This window comes from Piliocolobus tephrosceles, chromosome X (genome assembly GCF_002776525.5).
Source record: "Piliocolobus tephrosceles isolate RC106 chromosome X, ASM277652v3, whole genome shotgun sequence".
Taxonomy (NCBI): Eukaryota; Metazoa; Chordata; class Mammalia; order Primates; family Cercopithecidae; genus Piliocolobus; species Piliocolobus tephrosceles.
The window spans coordinates 45,895,515-45,913,210 of record NC_045455.1 but is presented as its reverse complement, the minus strand read 5'-3'; the positions used below and the strand labels follow the sequence as shown (position 1 = coordinate 45,913,210).

The window sequence follows — 17,696 nt, the reverse complement described above, 5'->3', positions numbered from 1 at the left end:
TCAGTCCTAGGGATGTCTTTACAGCACTGTGTGAACAGACTAATAAGACAGTCATTGTCCTAAGACAGAGGTCCCCAACTCCTGGGCCACAGACCAGTACTAGTGTGTGGCCTGTTAGAAACTGGGCCACACAGCAAGAGGTAAGCAGTGGGCAAGTGAGTATTTCTGCCTGAGCTCCTCCTAATGCCACTGCTGATGACAGATTAGTATTAATATTATCTACCCACTTTTTTTCTGCTAGTTAGCATACTAAACCTACCATACTTTTACTTTTAACCAATTTGTGTGTTTATCTGTAATATGAATTTCTTGTAAGCAGCATAAGGATCTTTGTTGTACAATCTGATAATCTCTAACTTTTTTATTGTGAAGGTGCACACCAGTTTCTCTAAATGCAATGGTTGATATACCAAACTCAGGCTATTGTTGTGCTATGTGTTTTCTGATTATTCCATCTTTTCTTTGTCCCCATTTTCTCTTTTCCTTTTTTAAACTAATTGAATAATGTTATAAGCTCATTATCTCTTATTTCTTGATTTACTATTTTTATTGCATTATTATTTTAATGGTTGTTTTAGAATTTATAATCTATTCCTTAGACTACCTTCAAATGATGTACCACTTCTTATTTAATATAAAAACCTTACGTTATTATATCTTCATTTCTTCTCTTGAGGTATTAATGCTATTGTTGTCATATAGTCATTATACACATATGGTAAATGTGTAACAATATAGTCTTCCGTTTTGTTTCAGTCTTTACCTTTAAAATCTACCAAATTTACATAATTTTTAAAAGTTTTTTTGTCTATATAGTTATCATTTCTGCTGTTCTTTATTTCTTTGTATAGACTTTGACAACTAGTGTCATTTTACTTGTGTCTGAAGTATACATCTGTAGAGCACATCTGCTGCTAATAAATTAATTTAACAATTCCATGTCTGAAAATATTACTTGATCCTAAATTTGAGAAAAATTCTGAATGTATATAGAATTCTACAAGGACAGTTCTTTTTATTCCTTACAGTACTGTAAAATGTCCCACTGTCTTCTCACTTGCACCATTGACAATGAGAAATGTCCCATCATCCTTATTTTTATCCCTCTCTACTTTTCTAGATATTTTAATATTTTTCTGTTTATCAATGTTTTTGAGAATTTGATTATAATGCACCTATGGAAATTTATTTCATATTTCTTGTGCTTAGAATTCATTGAGATTCTTGAATCTAGGAATTTAAAATTTTTATAAAATTTGGAAAATTTCTGTCATTATTTTAAAAATATTTTTCCCCTAACTCTTTACTCTCCACTGAGCATTTCAATTATGTATTTATTAAGCTTCTTACAATTATCAGATAGCTCACTGTTCCTTGTGTTATTTTCTATAAAAGCTTTCTTCCTTGCCTTATTTTGCATAGTTTCATTGCTACTTCTTCAAAGTCACTATTATTTTTCTGCAATTTCTGCTTTGTCATTAACTTCATCTAGTGTATTTTTCATCTCCAAGATTGTATATTGAAATTTAATTTTGGTCTGGAAGTTTCATGTTTGCCTTATTCATATGCACCTGTCCTTAGTTAATTTTTTGAATATTTAGAATATGACTTTTTAAACATGATTTAATAATGTCCATATTAGATTTGTTTTAATTAATTGATTTTGGTCTTCTTTGTATGGTTTATATTTGTCCACCTCTTTGCTGCCTGGTAAACTCTGAATGAGAAAGATAGAAATGTTACCATGTTTTGATACTGACTATTTTTGAATATGTGAATCTCCTTGAACTTTATTCTGAGCACAGTTACAATAGTTGGAAACAGTTTGATCCTCTCAAGTCTTCCTTTCAAGATTTGTTAAGTGGAAAAAGAACATTGTGTGTTTTAGGGATAGTTATGAATATTTTCCATTGCTAAGGCAAGACCCTTTGAAAAACCTTTATCCAATACTGTGAATCATGAGAGTTTTCTATTCTGATTTGAATGACCAACACTAATTCTTCTACTCTTTTCATGTGGTTCTTCCCCAAGCCTTGGGAAGTTTCTTCAAACACAAATATCTGTCATTATTCTACTGGATACTAATCTGCTTAATACTCATGCGACCCCTTTACAGATTTCTGTAGTTTTCTCTCTGTGCATTATTCTCTTGTCTGGCATTTTGTCCTGTAATCTCACATAGCCTTGATATTCCTTGACACTCAACTCCATCTCTTCAATCTAGGTTGGTTATCACATTCTTCTTTTGTTTTGTTTTGTTTGAGGCGGAGTTTTGTTCTTTTTGCCCAGGCTGGAGAGCAATACTGTGATCTCCACTCACTGCAACATCCCCCTCCAGGGTTCAAGTGATTCTCCTGCCTCAGCCTCCAGAGTAGGCTGGGATTGCAGGCACCTGCCACCATATCCGGATAATTTGTATATCTTTATTAGAGACGGGGTTTCACAATGTTGGCCAGGCAGGTCTCTAACTTATTCTTTTGATTTCCCCTCTCCTATATCACTGACTGGAATCTCTCTCTAGACAGTCAGCTTGGGCAATTTTAAGGCTGTCTCATTTTTTTAACTATCATATCTTGGAAATCACTCTTCTTTAGTGGCTGATGTTCAATGTCTTTAAAACATTCTTCTTTCCTTTCTTTATGCCTCTCTTCCTTCCCTCTCTTCTTTCTTCCTCCTGCTTTCCTATCTCCCTAGCTCCAATCCCTCTACTCTTTCTTTCCTTCTTCTCTTTTATTTCCCCTTTCCTTTCCTTTTGTTTCCTTTCCTTTCCTTTCCTTCCTTCCTTCCTTCCTTCCTTCCTTCCTTCCTTCCTTCTTTCCTTCCTTCTTTCCCTCCTTCTTTCCTTCCTTCCTTCCTTCCTTCCTTCCTTCCTTCCTTCCTTCCTTCCTTCCTTCCTTTCTTCTTTTACTCCTTCTCATTCTTTTTTCTTTTCTTTCTTCCTTCTTCCCTCCCTCCCTCTTTTCCTTCCTACCTCTCTTTCCTTCTTCCTTCTTTATTTGTTGTTGTTATCTCTGGTGAGGGTTAAGTCCAGTCTATCTTTGGCTACTCAGCCTAAAGTAAGGGCTTTAGCTCTTTTATCCTGACTTTAATGCAGTAATTAAAATATTATTTGACCCAGGGTTTTTTTTAAATTTTAATTGATTCTTTTAAATTTTCTAATTTCCAGATAGAAATGAGCACATTAATAATGCTAATAAAACCATTACAAAGCAGAATTATAAAATATTTATGGAACAAAAATGTCATGCCCCCACTGAATCACCACTCCACTAATTCCAGTCCATGTACACATGGACCATGTCACATTGCTGCCCTGATGAAGCAATTTTACCAGAACCCGCCATTTGCAAGTTTTTGCCAGTAGACGACGAACACCTTGGACTCTCCAGAGTAGCAAGTGCTTAAGACTGAGAGACCAGAGAACAAAGTCATGGGTCTGATACCAGTCCCCCTGTGTTTGATCATGCAGCTTGGGAGTGCAAAGTTGAACCTGGGATCCCTGAAATCATCCACAAACAAAGCCAGTTAATTGAAACTAACTAATACCACAGTCAATCCCTCAAGGGCATCAAAGAACATAAAAGCAAAAAGCTTTATTCAAGTAACAACAACTTCAAAAAATAAAGACATCATGCCTCACAGATGAGGAAGAACCACTTCAAGTACTCTGGCAACTCAAAAAGCCCCAATGTTTTCTTACCTCCAAATGACTGCACTAGATCCCTAGCAATGGTTCTTAATCAGGCTGAAATGGCTGAAATAATAGACTTAGAATTAAGAGGCTGAATGACAGTGAAGATCATTATATGTTCTGATGACTATCAATTCAGGATAAAGTTGAAACTCAACCCAAGAAATCCAAGGAATCCAATAAAATTATACAGGAGCTGAAAGACAAAATTGCCCTTTTTAAGACAGAACCAAATGATATGATAGAGCTGACAAGCTCACTTTAGGAATATAACAACACAACTGCAGGTGTTAACAGCAGCACACAGCAAGCTAAGGAAAGAATCTCAGAGCTTGAAGACTAGTTATCCAAATCAATTCAGTCAGACAAAACTAAAGAGTGAGAAATAATGAACAAAACTTCTGAGAAATTATGCAACAAGACCAAAATGACAACACATTGATGTCCCTGAAACAGAGCGGGAGAGAGAAAGTGACTTGCAAACTTATTTGGGGATACTATCTACAAAAATTTCCCCAACCTCACTAGAGAGGCTGACATTCAAACTTAGGAAATTCAGAGAACCCGTGAGAGATACTATACAAGACAACCATTCCTAAGACACATAGTCATCAGATTCTTTAAGATTGACACAAAAGAAAAATGAATAAATGTAGCTAGAAAGAAGGGGCATGTAACTTAAAAATGGAATCCCATCAGGCTAACAGTGGATTTTTCAGAAAAATGCCTACAAGCCAGAAGATGTGGGCCTGTACTCATCATTCTTAAACAAAAGAAATTTCTTTCTTTTTTTTTTTTTTTTTTGAGGCAGAGTCTTGCTCTGTCACCCGGGCTGGAGTACAGTGGCCGGATCTCAGCTCACTGCAAGCTCCGCCTCCTGGGTTTACGCCATTCTCCTGCCTCAGCCTCCGGAGTAGCTGGGACCACAGGCGCCCGCCACCTTGCCCGGCTAGTTTTTTGTATTTTTAGTAGAGACAGGGTTTCACCGTGTTAGCCAGGATGGTCTCGATCTCCTGACCTCGTGATCCGCCCGTCTCGGCCTCCCAAAGTGCTGGGATTACAGGCTTGAGCCACCGTGCCCGGCCCAAACAAAAGAAATTTCAACCAAGAATTCCATAGCCAGCCAAAGTAAGCTTCATAAGCAAAGGAGAAATAAAATCATTTTCAGACAAGTAAATGCTAAGAGAATTTGTTAACGCCAGACTTGCCTTTCAAAAAGTCCTTAAGGAAGTGCTAAACATGGAAACAAAAAGTCATTACCAGTCACCACAAAAACATACTTCAGTACATTTCCATTGACACTATAAAGCAACTACCCAATCAGATCAACAAAATAACCAGCTAATAATACAAAGACAGCATCAAATCCATACATATCATTATTAACCTTGAAAGTAAATGGGTTAAACATCCCACATAAAAAGCACAGAGTGGCAAGTTGGATAAAGAAGCAGCACCCTACTTTATGCTGTCTTCAAGAGACTCATCACACATGTAATGACAGCCATAGGTTCAAAGTAAAGGGATGAAAAAAAATCTATCAAGCAAATAGAAAACCAACAAAAAAAAACCAATGGTTGCTGTTTTAATTTCAGAAAAAAAAAAAAAAAAACAAGTTTTCAAATAATAACAATCTAAAAGGAAAAAAGAAGGGCTTCACATAATGATAAAGGGTTTGAGTCAATGAGAACATTTAACTATCCTAAATATATATGTACTCAATACTGGAACACCAGATTTATGAAACAAGTTCTTAGAGAATGGTGTAGAGAATTAGATAACTACACAATTAAAGTAGGAGATGTTAACACACTACTGATAGTATGAGGCAGATCACTGAGGCAGAAAGCTAAAAAAAAATACTCAGGACCTAAAATTGACACTTAACTAAATGGGCCTGACAGACTTCTGCAGGAGAGTCAATCCAACAACAGAATATATATTTTTCTCATCTGCACATGGCACATAATCAATAATCAATCACATGCTCTGACATAAAACAATTCTCAAAAAATATAAAAAATCAACATTATACCAGCCACATTCCTGTACCACAGTGAAATAGAAAAAGAAATCACCACTTAAGAAGATCTCAAAACCATTCAATTGCATGGAAGTTACAAAATTTGCTTCTGAATGACTTTTGGTCAAGCAATGAAATTAAGACAGACATCAAACAATTAATTTAAAATAATGGGGAAAAAACCCACAAAGATAAAACATACCAGAATCTCTGGGACACAGCTAAGATAGTGATAAGAAGAAAACATAGTGCTAAATGCCCACATCAAAAAGTTAGAAAGATTTCATATTAACTAACAAACATCACACCTAGAGGAACAGACAATCAAGAGTAAACCAACCCCAAAGCTAGTATAAGTAAAGAAGCAAACAAAATCACAGCTGAACTGAGCAAAATTGAAAGCAGAAAGCTATACAAAGATCACCAAAATCAAAAGTTAGTTTTTTGAAAGAATGAATCAGTTTGATAGACTACTAGCTAAACTGTTAAAGTAAAAGAGAGAAGATCCAAATACAATCAGAAACAACAAAGGAGACATTAGCACCTATCCCACAGAAACACACACAAAAAATACCCTGAGAGACTATTATGATTGGCTGTATGCACGCAAACTAGAAAACCTGGAAGAAACTGATAAATTCCAGGAAACATACAACCTCCAAAGATTGAACCAGGAAGGAACTGAAACCCTGAACATACCAACAAGTTCTGAAATTATATCAGTAACATCTGCCAACGAGAAAAATCCGTAGACCAGATGGATTCACAGCCAAATTCTACCAGATGTATTATATAAAGAAGAGCTGATACCAATCCTACTGGAACTATTCCAAAAAACTGAGAAGGAGGAACTTCTCCGTAACTAATTGGAGGCCAGCCTCATTCTGAAACCAAAACCTGGCAGAGATACAATGCAGAAGATAATTTCAGGCTAATAACCTTGATTAATATGGATGCAAAAATCCTCAACAAAATACTAGCAAATTCAATCCTGCAGCACATGAAAAAGCTAATGTACCACCATCAAGTATACTTTATCCCTGAGTTGCAAGGTTGGTTCAATACATGCAAATCATAAAATGTGATTCATTGCATACACAAAACTAAAACCAAAACCACACAATTATCTCAATAAATGAAGAAAAGTCTTTCAATAAAATTCAGTATCACTTCATGTTTAAAACCCTTAATAAACTAGGCATTAAAGGAACATACATCAAAATAATAAGAGACAGCTATGATGAACCCACAGCCAACACCATACTGAATGGGCAAAAGCTAAAAGCATTCCACTTGGGAACCAGAACTAGACAAGGAAGTCAACTTTCACCACTCTTACTCAACATGGAACTGGATGTCTTAGTCAGAGCAATCAGGCAAGAGAAAAAAATAAAAACCATCGAAACAGGAAAAGAGGAGTAAAACTATCTTTCTTCAGAGATGATACGATTTTATACCTAGAAAACCCCATAGTTTCTGCACAAAGGCTCCTAGGTCTGATAAACAATTTTAGTAAAATTTCAGGGTAAAAAGAAACAATGTACAAAAATGCTTAGCATTCCTATATGCCAACAATGTCCAAGCTGAGAACCAAATCAAGAACACCCTTCCATTCACAAAAAATAAAAATATATATTGTTAAAAAGTCAGAATAGTTATTACTAAAATGTCAAAAAATAATAGATGTTGGCAAGGTTGGAAAGAAAATGGTACACTTTTACACTACACGTGGGAAAGTAAATTTATTCAACCACTGTGGAAAGCAGTTTGGCAATTTATCAAAGAACTTAACATAGCACTACCATTCAACCAAACAACCCCATTATTGGGTATATATCCAAAGTAAAATAAATCATTCTATCATAAAGGCACATACACTCATATGTTATTTGTTGTAGTACTCACGATAGCAAAGACATGGAACCAACCTGGATACCCATCAATGATGGACTGGATAAAGAAAATGTGGTACATATATACCATATAACACTACATAGCCTTAAAAAAAAAATGAAATCATGTCTTTTGAAGCAACATGGATGGAACTGGAGGCCGATATCCTAAGTGAATTAATGAAGAAACAGAAAACCAAATACTGCATGTTCTCACTTACAACTGGGAGCTAAACACTGAGTACACATGGACACCAAAGATGGGAACAATAGATACTGGGGCCCATTTGAGGGTGGAGGGGCAGAGGATAGTGAGAATCAAAAAAACTACCTATTGAGTACTAGGCTTATTATCTGAGTGTTGAAATAATCTGTACACCAAACGCCTGTGACACACAATTTACTCATGTAACAAACTGCACATTTACCCGCAAAACTAAAATTTAAGTTTAAAAGAAAAAAATACGAAAATAAAAAGTAAATACGACTTCTTAGTGGTTATCACAATGTTTACCACATAATAAAAACAAACAAACAGAAATGTCATGCCTTTTGAAGAGTAAATAACACAAATAAATGTTTATAAATCATCAGTGAATCACGAAAATACTTATGTGTAGTTATTAAATTTATACAATTGCTTAATTAAGTTACATACTATTAATATATCAAAGGGAAAGTGACTGAAAAAGTAGCAATCTTATTTAAATTTTATTACAACTGAAAATGACTACGTATTTACTTTCAAAAATAGTAGAATTCAAAGGTGAATCTCAGAATGCTTTATATTCATAAATTTAAATATAAAAATTATAAAAATACTTTTCCTCTCATAACCTATTTTTCTATTTTTTCTGAAGCTCTGTTAGATGGAAATACGAACCTGAAGAGACCTTTGTGCATTTGAATGTAATTAGAATCTACCAAACAAACAAACCAAAAACAGATGTTTTCTTTTTGAAAGAGGTATTGACATCTACCTCTTCAAAAAATAGAAAATAATTGGATTCTTTCCTTCCCCTGTAGTATAAACCATCCCAATTTTCTGATTGTATAATTTAAGTTATTCCTTCATATTTCAGTCAAGATTAAATGCTAGTTTACATGAGCAAATGTAACACTTAGAAAAAATGATGGCAAGAGAATCTATCAGGATACAGTATCACCAACAAATATAGTATGAAACACAACTGAAAGAGTTGTTTCAATAATCATCCCTTATCAGAATTGTGACAAAACTACCTAAATAATAAAAAAGACTGTATTTAGAATTAATATATACTGACTTCACCTTTCATTTTTATTGAAGATTCTCAGATTATTCTCAAAAAGCATCATTTCTGTGACAGGATCTTAGGTCAAAACGATCTGCCTCATAGGTTCTCCATTCAAAATTTATTTTTCAGGGACTCCTGCAATCATAGTGCATCATTTTCTCTAGTGAGGCTGACCTGTGTGGATCTTTCTTTAACATTTATATTGTTTTCAGATCCTGAAAAGTCAGCAAACATAGCCAGCATCTAGCCTTTTTGGTACAACAGAATTTTTGCCTATACTTGTATTTCAAGATCTTCAAAACCATCTTTCATTTTGCTCAGATTATCTGCATCTTCATCAGATCTTTTCTTTAAAGTTTTAAAATAACTATCTTAAATGAAGAAAAGTAAACTCATCCTTATCTGACCTAAATCAATCTGTAAATTTCAGACCATTTGTTTTTTACAACTACCACAAACATACCTAAAGTTATTTTAGATGGTACAATAAAATCAATAATGTGATGTATTGGTCATGGCATTGAGACTCTGACTAAAATGCTGCCCATTTTTATGCTCAGAAACTTGATTTAATTACAACATATGCTACAGATAACAGTTTTCTGTATATTCTATAAGAGTTCTTGGTCAAAAATAATCAAAATTTGACTTAACATGTAGTCATGAGAAGCATAATATCTGAGGATACATAAATTATATTTGGAGACTCGTAAAAAGAAACCAACAAACACAAATATCTGATAAGTATTATATTCTATGTTAGCCAGATGCCAATTTTGATTAGATACATAGGCTTTCTTTATTTTCTAAACAATTTGAAATAGTACCATAGAAAGGCTAATCATGTGGTCTACAAAATATTCATTAAACATTTATAGAAGAAAAAAATACAATATTGTCCTTCAACTCGCATGTTTCATTTAAAATTCCTACTGCATCTTGTACTTACATTCATATATAAGTACAATATAGTATAAACTATAGTTTATACAAGGTTTATACTATCTTTCTCACAGATAGTTCTGGTCTGAAGTCTCACTCTTATCCCCCAGGCTGGAGTGCAGTGGTGTGATGCAACATCCGCCTCCAGGGTTCCGCTCACTGCTACATCCACCTCCAGGGTTCAAGCAATTCTCCTGCCTCAGCCTCCCGAGGAGCTAGGATTGCAAGTGGCTGCCACCAGGCCTGGATAATTTTTGTATTTTTAGCAGAGACAGGGTTTCACCATATTGGGCAGGCTGGTCTTGAACTCCTGACCTCAGGCGATTCACCCACCTCGGCCTCCCAAAGTTCTGGGATTACAGACGTGAGCCACAATGCCCAGCGAATAGCTCTATTTTTTTTTATGATCGTTTTAGTTCCTCTAAAGCACACTTGCTCAGAGAGTGGGGTGCCTAGACATTGTGGGCTCCTGGGTAGAATACCATGTAGCATTTGTAAATTCATCCTAACATAGATAAAATAAGCTTTCTCAAATAAGGTCTTACTTTTGCTAGTTTTGGTTTAAATAATAGTAAACTATATGACACAGAAACCTCGGATAAATTAGCAAAAAACAAAAAGTACAATTTAGTAAGTTTGTTCCATTATATTATTTTTCACTCTAAAATTTGGGATGGTAAAGAAGATGAATATTATTTCACTTTAATTTCATAAAAGTATAGTTTTGAGAACCACATTCCTGAGAACGTAGTCCTTTATCATTTTCAAAGTTGGTTTTCCCCTTGACTGAAGCAGAGATTATTATTATTTTAAACAAGAGCCTGGTACATGTCCCACTAACTTCCATGAGATTTTAATGGTGCAAGCTCTCTTTCAGTGACAATACTTTATCAATGGTTCCAAACTTCATAAGCAGATTTTCTATCCTAAAGCTCTAATTTGGTCTCCAAAATAATTATTTCTTTCCATTTCTAGGTTATATTTGTGTATTGTTTATTAATTATAACATAAAATACACTGAATGAACTATAATTTAGAAAATAATAAAGTGTTTTCTAACTTGGGCTAAGAAGTCATCTTTGAGTGAGACGTACCTAGAATTTTTCTATGACTGTCATTTTAAGAAGTCTATTTAAACATTCAAACATAATCTCCATCAAGGGAAAAAGAAAATTATTTCTTCGTAACCTCAGATGCTGCCTCTTTTCTTTGGTTCTGTTTGTTTGTCTAAGCATAGAGAAATAAGATTCGGCACAATGGCCAATATGGTATCTGGAGTCAAATAGAAAGGGTTAAAGTCCAGCCCTATTACTTAGAAGTCTGTGATTCTAGGAAAATTAATTACCATCTTTATATTTCAGTCTTCTTATGTATGTAATCATTATACCAGGGGCATACATAAATGTAGCAGGATTATAAGATGCTATGAATTTTAACTTATGCATATAAATATTCAACATGCCAACTGGCAAAAAGCAAGCTCTTAATCAATGCCACCCAATATGATTATATCAAATATTTATTCATTTGACAGTATTTATTGAGTAACTACCTGCTCCATGATAGGGGTAAAATGATGAGTAAAACAGACATACTCCTCTCCACTTGGAAATTCACTTACAGACAAAATCAACACAGATACTAATATATAGTTACAAGCTTCAATAAGAAAATTTTTAGAAAGTAGAGAAGAGATTTCTAAGAAGAGAAAACACAGGATATGATTCGTTTAGGTGATCAAGAACTCCTTTCCTGGGAAAGGTACAGCACATTTATGCATGACATCTCTGTGATGAATACGGATGAACTCAGGAAGGGAGCAGTTAAGGAAAGGATAGTCTCTATGCAAAGAGGGGAAACAACTTTGTGAATTCCAGAGGCGGTGAGAAATTATAGGGAAGGATATTAAGTCTGGAAAACAGAGGGTAAGGGGAAGGTTGGTAAGTGAATGGCCTACATAGCAGACAAAGGACAGATCATTCAGAACCAGGTAATCCATGGTAAAGATTGTAATCAGATGGTGTCCATAGTATGAACTGTGATCAAGGAGTGTTGAAAATCCTTTGGTGGGGAAAAAGGAGAATAAGGGAGTGAGGGATGTGGAAAAATAGTTCACCATTCTGAATTTGTATCCACTTCAGTGTAGAGAATGGCCTTGAGGAGGCAAAGATAAGGAGGGGAAGTGATAAGAGATGGAAGTTGCAAAACTAGAGTTGAAAGAAGATAGTAGCTTAGATTAGGTGCAGAAAATAGCTATGAAGAGATGTGGGATATGTATAGGGAAGATTTTCTAAGCAAAAGCAGCAATTATTGGAGGCATATTAAAATTAAGGGGAAAGAAGATACTGACCAATGTGATCCTGGAATTCTGGCTTGCACAAACTAATTTGTAGAAAGCTATTCTCTGACATACAGTAGAAGGAAATTGAGCAAGACAGAGTAAGAACTACAAGCTCAATTTTGTACATGTTATATTTGAATGGACCCTATGACATCCATCAAAGTGGTCAAGAAGAGAGGTGGCTGTGTAAGACTACAGTTCAGGAGAGGAGGGCTAGATTTAGAGATGCAAATCTGAAAAGACAGTTTATGGATGGTAGCTAAAACCATGGGATAAAATGACTGCACTTTGTAAGAATTCAGAATCTAAAAAAGCAAGCAGTTAAAAGATGACATGTCTTCTCCCACTCACATCACTATAAAATGCAAGAATATAAATATTGCTCTTTGGTGTTTTAGTTTACTACATATGGAATCTTGGACAGAAATATCCAAAACAAAAATATACGGTTATCTGAATATCCAGGAAATCATATCATTTAGACAGGGAAGTAGAGAAATTAATGATTAATAGGCCAGTAAGCTATTATAGAAAAAGTATTGTTTATGTGGTCAAGTTAGTAGAGCACTGAGATTTATTTAGGGTGGAGTGCAGGTAGTGAGCATTTAATTTAGTAAGGTAAGAAAAAGGTTGAGTTTTGGCCCTGAATTGGTCTACCACAATATTTCCCACTACCTTTATGTTTCAAGTCTATGATAATTTGACCTTTCCAGAATTCTGAGATTGTGAGCAACTTTCCCCAAATGTCCTCCATCTGCTGTTCTAACCAGTTTACTCAACTGAGCTAGTCATATTTGTCTAAAGCAATGTTCTAACTAGTATGAAACTAAATGAATAAAGAGAAGATCAATACAATGAATAAATACAAGGTCAGAGAAAGGGCCAACTCATGTTTTATATGTAAGTATTAACTTAGCAGAAATGTCAGAATTTATAAAACACAATGCTCATTATTAAAAATGACATCATTGGTGATATAATAATGACCTAAGTGATAAAAATTATCATACAGAGTTCATATAGTTTATGTTGTTGCTGATCACCATAAACACTATGTAGCTTTTCTGGATATGCTGTTATAGAAAAAAATTAAGTCCACATTCCTCATTATTTTGCATAAATTTCTAAAGCATAATAAAATTTCCATTCAGTATTTTACTTTGGAAATGTTGTCTCTTCTAGGCAGTGACTCCTACTTTTACTGCATATTAAAATATTATATACTGATAATGATTAATTACTAGTTGTATTAGTGTGGTTTTCAATCAATCATGAGCACAGAAACAATTCTCTATGAAAGTTTAAGAACATATAAATCCATCAAATACATACAGTGCTAACTGATTTGTCTAGTAAGAAACTAGACTAAAAATAAAATTGGACCTGATTTTCAAGAGTTTACACATGCCAAATCTCATAAGATAATTTGATTCCAACATTGAAGATGATTTTGGTTGGTAGATGGGTTAATTTAGGAATTCTTATCACTCACAACTCTTTGAGAATAAAAATAATAAAGTATTTTCAAAAGTAAGAAACTTGTTAAGTCTGGTGTTTTTTCCTAAGCCGTTTGTTCTGTTACTAGTTTTATATTTGTTAATTTATTATAATTTATTAAGTCACTACTCCATTAATGTTTTCAAAACTCTAACTTACTTGAAAGTCTTTATAAACTAAATTTAAAAATTTACAAACACATAATGTATAAATTTCTTCTTCAGCTGTTAGAGTCTAAAATCTATCTGTTATAATAAAATAGTAATTGATAAATACTTAACCTAGTTTCCTTTTAAATATATAAGGTGAATTGGTTAATGTTTCTGGATAATTCCCCACAAAAACTGTTTATATTTACTCAACAAAAGGGTATAAACATTTCAGTACGTTTTATTTTTTAAATTATAAAATTATAGGTAACTAGTATATTAAATAACTTTTAGTAACATTTAATCACTTCATAGTATTCATAGTACCTAAAGTTGTAATTCTTTTTCATAAAATATTTCACTTAATGGAATAATAGATAAACTTATATTTAGGTCTCCTATATATAGAAAAACCATTGACATAATTGGTCATTCCAGATTATTCTTCTTCCTCATTAAAATTATCTTACATTATAGTACATGTCTTAATATAATATTAGAATATGTTCAATCTCTGAAATTAAAACTAAAATATGTATAATGCATATAATGGAAAAAATTTAAGGATATTTTTAAATCTATAACCACATATGTCAGCATAATTAGGGAGCACATATATATACATACACACATATTTATACACATATAAGTTATACATATATAATTGTATCTATTCTTTTTGCTACTTAATCAAATTTATAAGAAACTGATTCAATTAACCAAAAGTTTAAAAAAGATGATTCTGTTACTAACTTGTTATTGTGTAGTAAATAAAATGTCTTAATATATTCATTATCATTTTCCTATATTTCTCTTGTAGTTCTTCTTTAATAATGTATTCTGATATCACATGAATCTAAATGCAAATTATTTCATATCCTGACTATAATCCAAAACTAGCAATGATGTGGTTTAGAATAGTAATGAGTCAATTCTCTCAAAATGTAAAACTCGGAAGTTTTATGTCTATGAAGGATTTTCTGTACGTCTTTAAAGTAGCAGAACTCTACACAAAGAAGCATAATATTAGAAATAAACTAGAAATAAATACTGAGCTGCTTATCAAGGAGACACAATTTCAATACTGAGCCAACAAACCACAACAGCTAAATGCAAAGGGACTCCACAACAGTTTCATTCAAAGACTTACTCTGAACAAGGCAAGAGTGAACACAAAGTAAAAGGACCAAAAGAGAATAAGACCAGTGCGTTTCAGGAGCAAAAAGAGAGGTAAAATAATGTTGCCGTCCAGTGGCCTCATTTTGGAATAGATTCAAACCACAGGGACCTTAGACTATATGCTAAGTCAGTTACCAGGCCAATATATGAGATGCATTCTGATGATGTGTAAAGCAAATTTTCACCTTCATATAACGGAACAACTGATACAATGTATATGACAGAAAAACACAATAATCTCAGGAATATGAGAACTACTCCACTTGAAGACTTACAAAAATGAATGTAAGTTCAATTGGTGGCTATAACTTTGAAAACTTCCAAAAAGAAAAATGACGTGTCTGAGCCCATAGAAATTAATGAGCAAACTTGTAATGAAATTAAAACTTGAGTAATCAAAACCAGGCTGGCATCTCTTAACGCACACTTTCAACCTGAAACATTTTAGACTTAGTAGCCACAGAGCACACGCTGTGAAATGAGCGGAAATTGAAAGATGCTTGGAAGCCCCATGCGGACTTACTGTACCTGTGTCCACATCCTTCACCTGTTGCCTGGCTCGAGCTGTCTGGCTCCACTTTGAGCTCTTGCAGAACCAGCCCTTTGTCGTGTGGTCCAGGAAAGTCCATGCCTGGCACCACCTCCTCCTCTAGGGACTCCACATAGAAGAGAGTCCTGGCTGGCTGCTGGGTGCCCTGTCCAGGAGCCCCCTGCTGCAGCCTCGTGGCAACTGGAAGCAGGGTGCCATTCACCGGATTGAAGGAAGAGGAGGAAGAGGACGGAGAGGAAGACGAAGAGGAAGAGGAGGAAGGTTTCTTCCAGAAAGTGCTCACACCGCTTCTCTCTTGGCTTTTGAGCAGGCGGCTCTGGCTGGGTCCCCAGTGCTCAAAGCTGCCACTGCCGTCCTGTTGTAGGCAGCCTCCCCCCGCCGGGCTGCCGGTGGACGGTGACGGGTGGCTGAAGAGTTTCCAGCGGAGTCGCAGAATGTGCTTCACATCGAAGTCTTTTCGCCCAGAGCCTGACATGCTTTACGCACAGAAGCCAAAAGGCTAGCAGCTCACGCAGGAGTAGGCTGGTCAGCAGGTGGGGGAGGCCAGCGGAGCCCGGGGGCGGAGGAAGAAGAAGAAGCGGGATGCGCCCTCTGCACCCCTAGAGCCAGAAGACGCGAGGCGGGCTGCGCGCCCTGTCAGACGAAGGCTGGAGCGCGGACGGCAAAGCCGCGCGGTTCAGCCGCGGTTGGGTCCACAGGACCTGGGCGTGGGGACAACACTGGGCAGGAGCAGAGGCAGGACTGGGACGCCAAAGGCTGAGAATCCTCGATGCCCGCGCAGGAGCCCCGTGGTTATGGCGAGGTGGGACAACCCTTAGGCTGGAGATGCGTGAGGGAGGGAGGTCTGAGCGCTCCGAAGCTCCGGAGGCGGCTGCAGCTGGATACACCTCACTGGGATGCGCTTGTGGCAGAGCCTTAGAAGGGAAGGTGGTGGCGTTCTTGTCCTTCCAGCTCAGAGTTCAGTGTCTGGAGAGCGCAGAGAGAAGAGACTCAAGGCTCGAGGAAGCGTACCCCTCGCCAGCTCTCTTGGTGCACCTGCGCCCCTGTCCCTGGCCTTTTCGAGGATGCCCTGATAGCCTGCCGGGTGGCTCTGAGAAAGTCAATTGCTTTCTGCAATGCCAGAAGAGGTGGTTTTATATAGTCAGTTTGTAAAAGAGAAAAATAGATACTCTAACGCATATAGGGAGGCAAAAGAAAAAAGCCCGCCTGTGAAGCTGTCAAGGTCCTCACAGTACAATTTTCTCTCTGCCTCAGCGCCTCCTCCTCCTCCGTAAGTGACGCAGATGTGCACTGGGGCCTATACGGAGAGATAGATGGAGGGAGGGAGGGAAGGCTTCAGTCTTCTTTATGCAAGTGAGACTGCTGCTCTTATTGTCCCCTTGCGTAGGTCTTGTCACCTTTTCCAACCTCCTTCCTCACTACATTACTGTGTAGCAATACAAGGAAAGAAAACAGGCATTATGCTTTTGCATCAGTAAACACTACGTATGAATCATGGCAGTGTAAACTTAATAGGCTGCCATCAGTTTGCAGGTTGCAGGTTAATGGCTTGAATTATTTAATAAACCGTATCTTTTAACCTTTAGCCTTAGTTTCTCTGTAGTGAGACACAGAAGAAACAGGGATGCTGGCGTCAAAATGTGATGATGCCACCATCCTGACACTTAAATTGTGATTCTGCTATTAATGCACCCAGGCAGTGCTTCACCCCTGGGGCCAGAGGCACACGGTAGAAATTTGAAGATGGACATGTGAACACAGGGGACGGGGTTTGCGAAATCAGTGCATTTGGTGTGTAGCCTCGGAATGAAAGCTGTTATCAGTGTAAATCAATGTATATAATAAAATGATAAAAGAGAATTTCAAGGTATAACCTTCTAGTACATAGATCATTGTATACTATGCATGGAAGAGTTTAGACAATAAATGAGAATAGCCAAAGTCTACTTACTGTCTTGCAAATGGGTGTTTGGAGAAGATGTGTTTTTTCCTTATATCTATATTTAGAATGGTGATGATTGCAATCACTTTCAGGACATGACTACTTGGAATATTTTAACCTTTCCTTTAATGAGCCATTAAAATCGAACCTGGTCATCCTGGCTAACATGGTGAAACCCCGTATCTACTAAAAAAAAAAAAAAAAAAAAAAAAA

At 36.0% G+C, this 17,696-nt stretch overlaps 1 protein-coding gene across 2 annotated transcripts in view; it reads right to left on the bottom strand.

The window, feature by feature from the left end:
• Positions 1-16,817, bottom strand: part of KLHL1 (kelch like family member 1) — a 414,035-nt gene extending 397,218 nt beyond the window's left edge. For both annotated transcript variants that reach the window (XM_023185609.1, XM_023185603.1), the window contains exon 1: positions 15,520-16,817. In XM_023185609.1, the coding sequence (XP_023041377.1) occupies positions 15,520-16,016 (497 nt within the window). In that variant the 5' untranslated portion in view covers positions 16,017-16,817. The remainder of the gene's footprint in view (positions 1-15,519) is intronic.
• Positions 16,818-17,696: the final 879 nt, after the last annotated feature.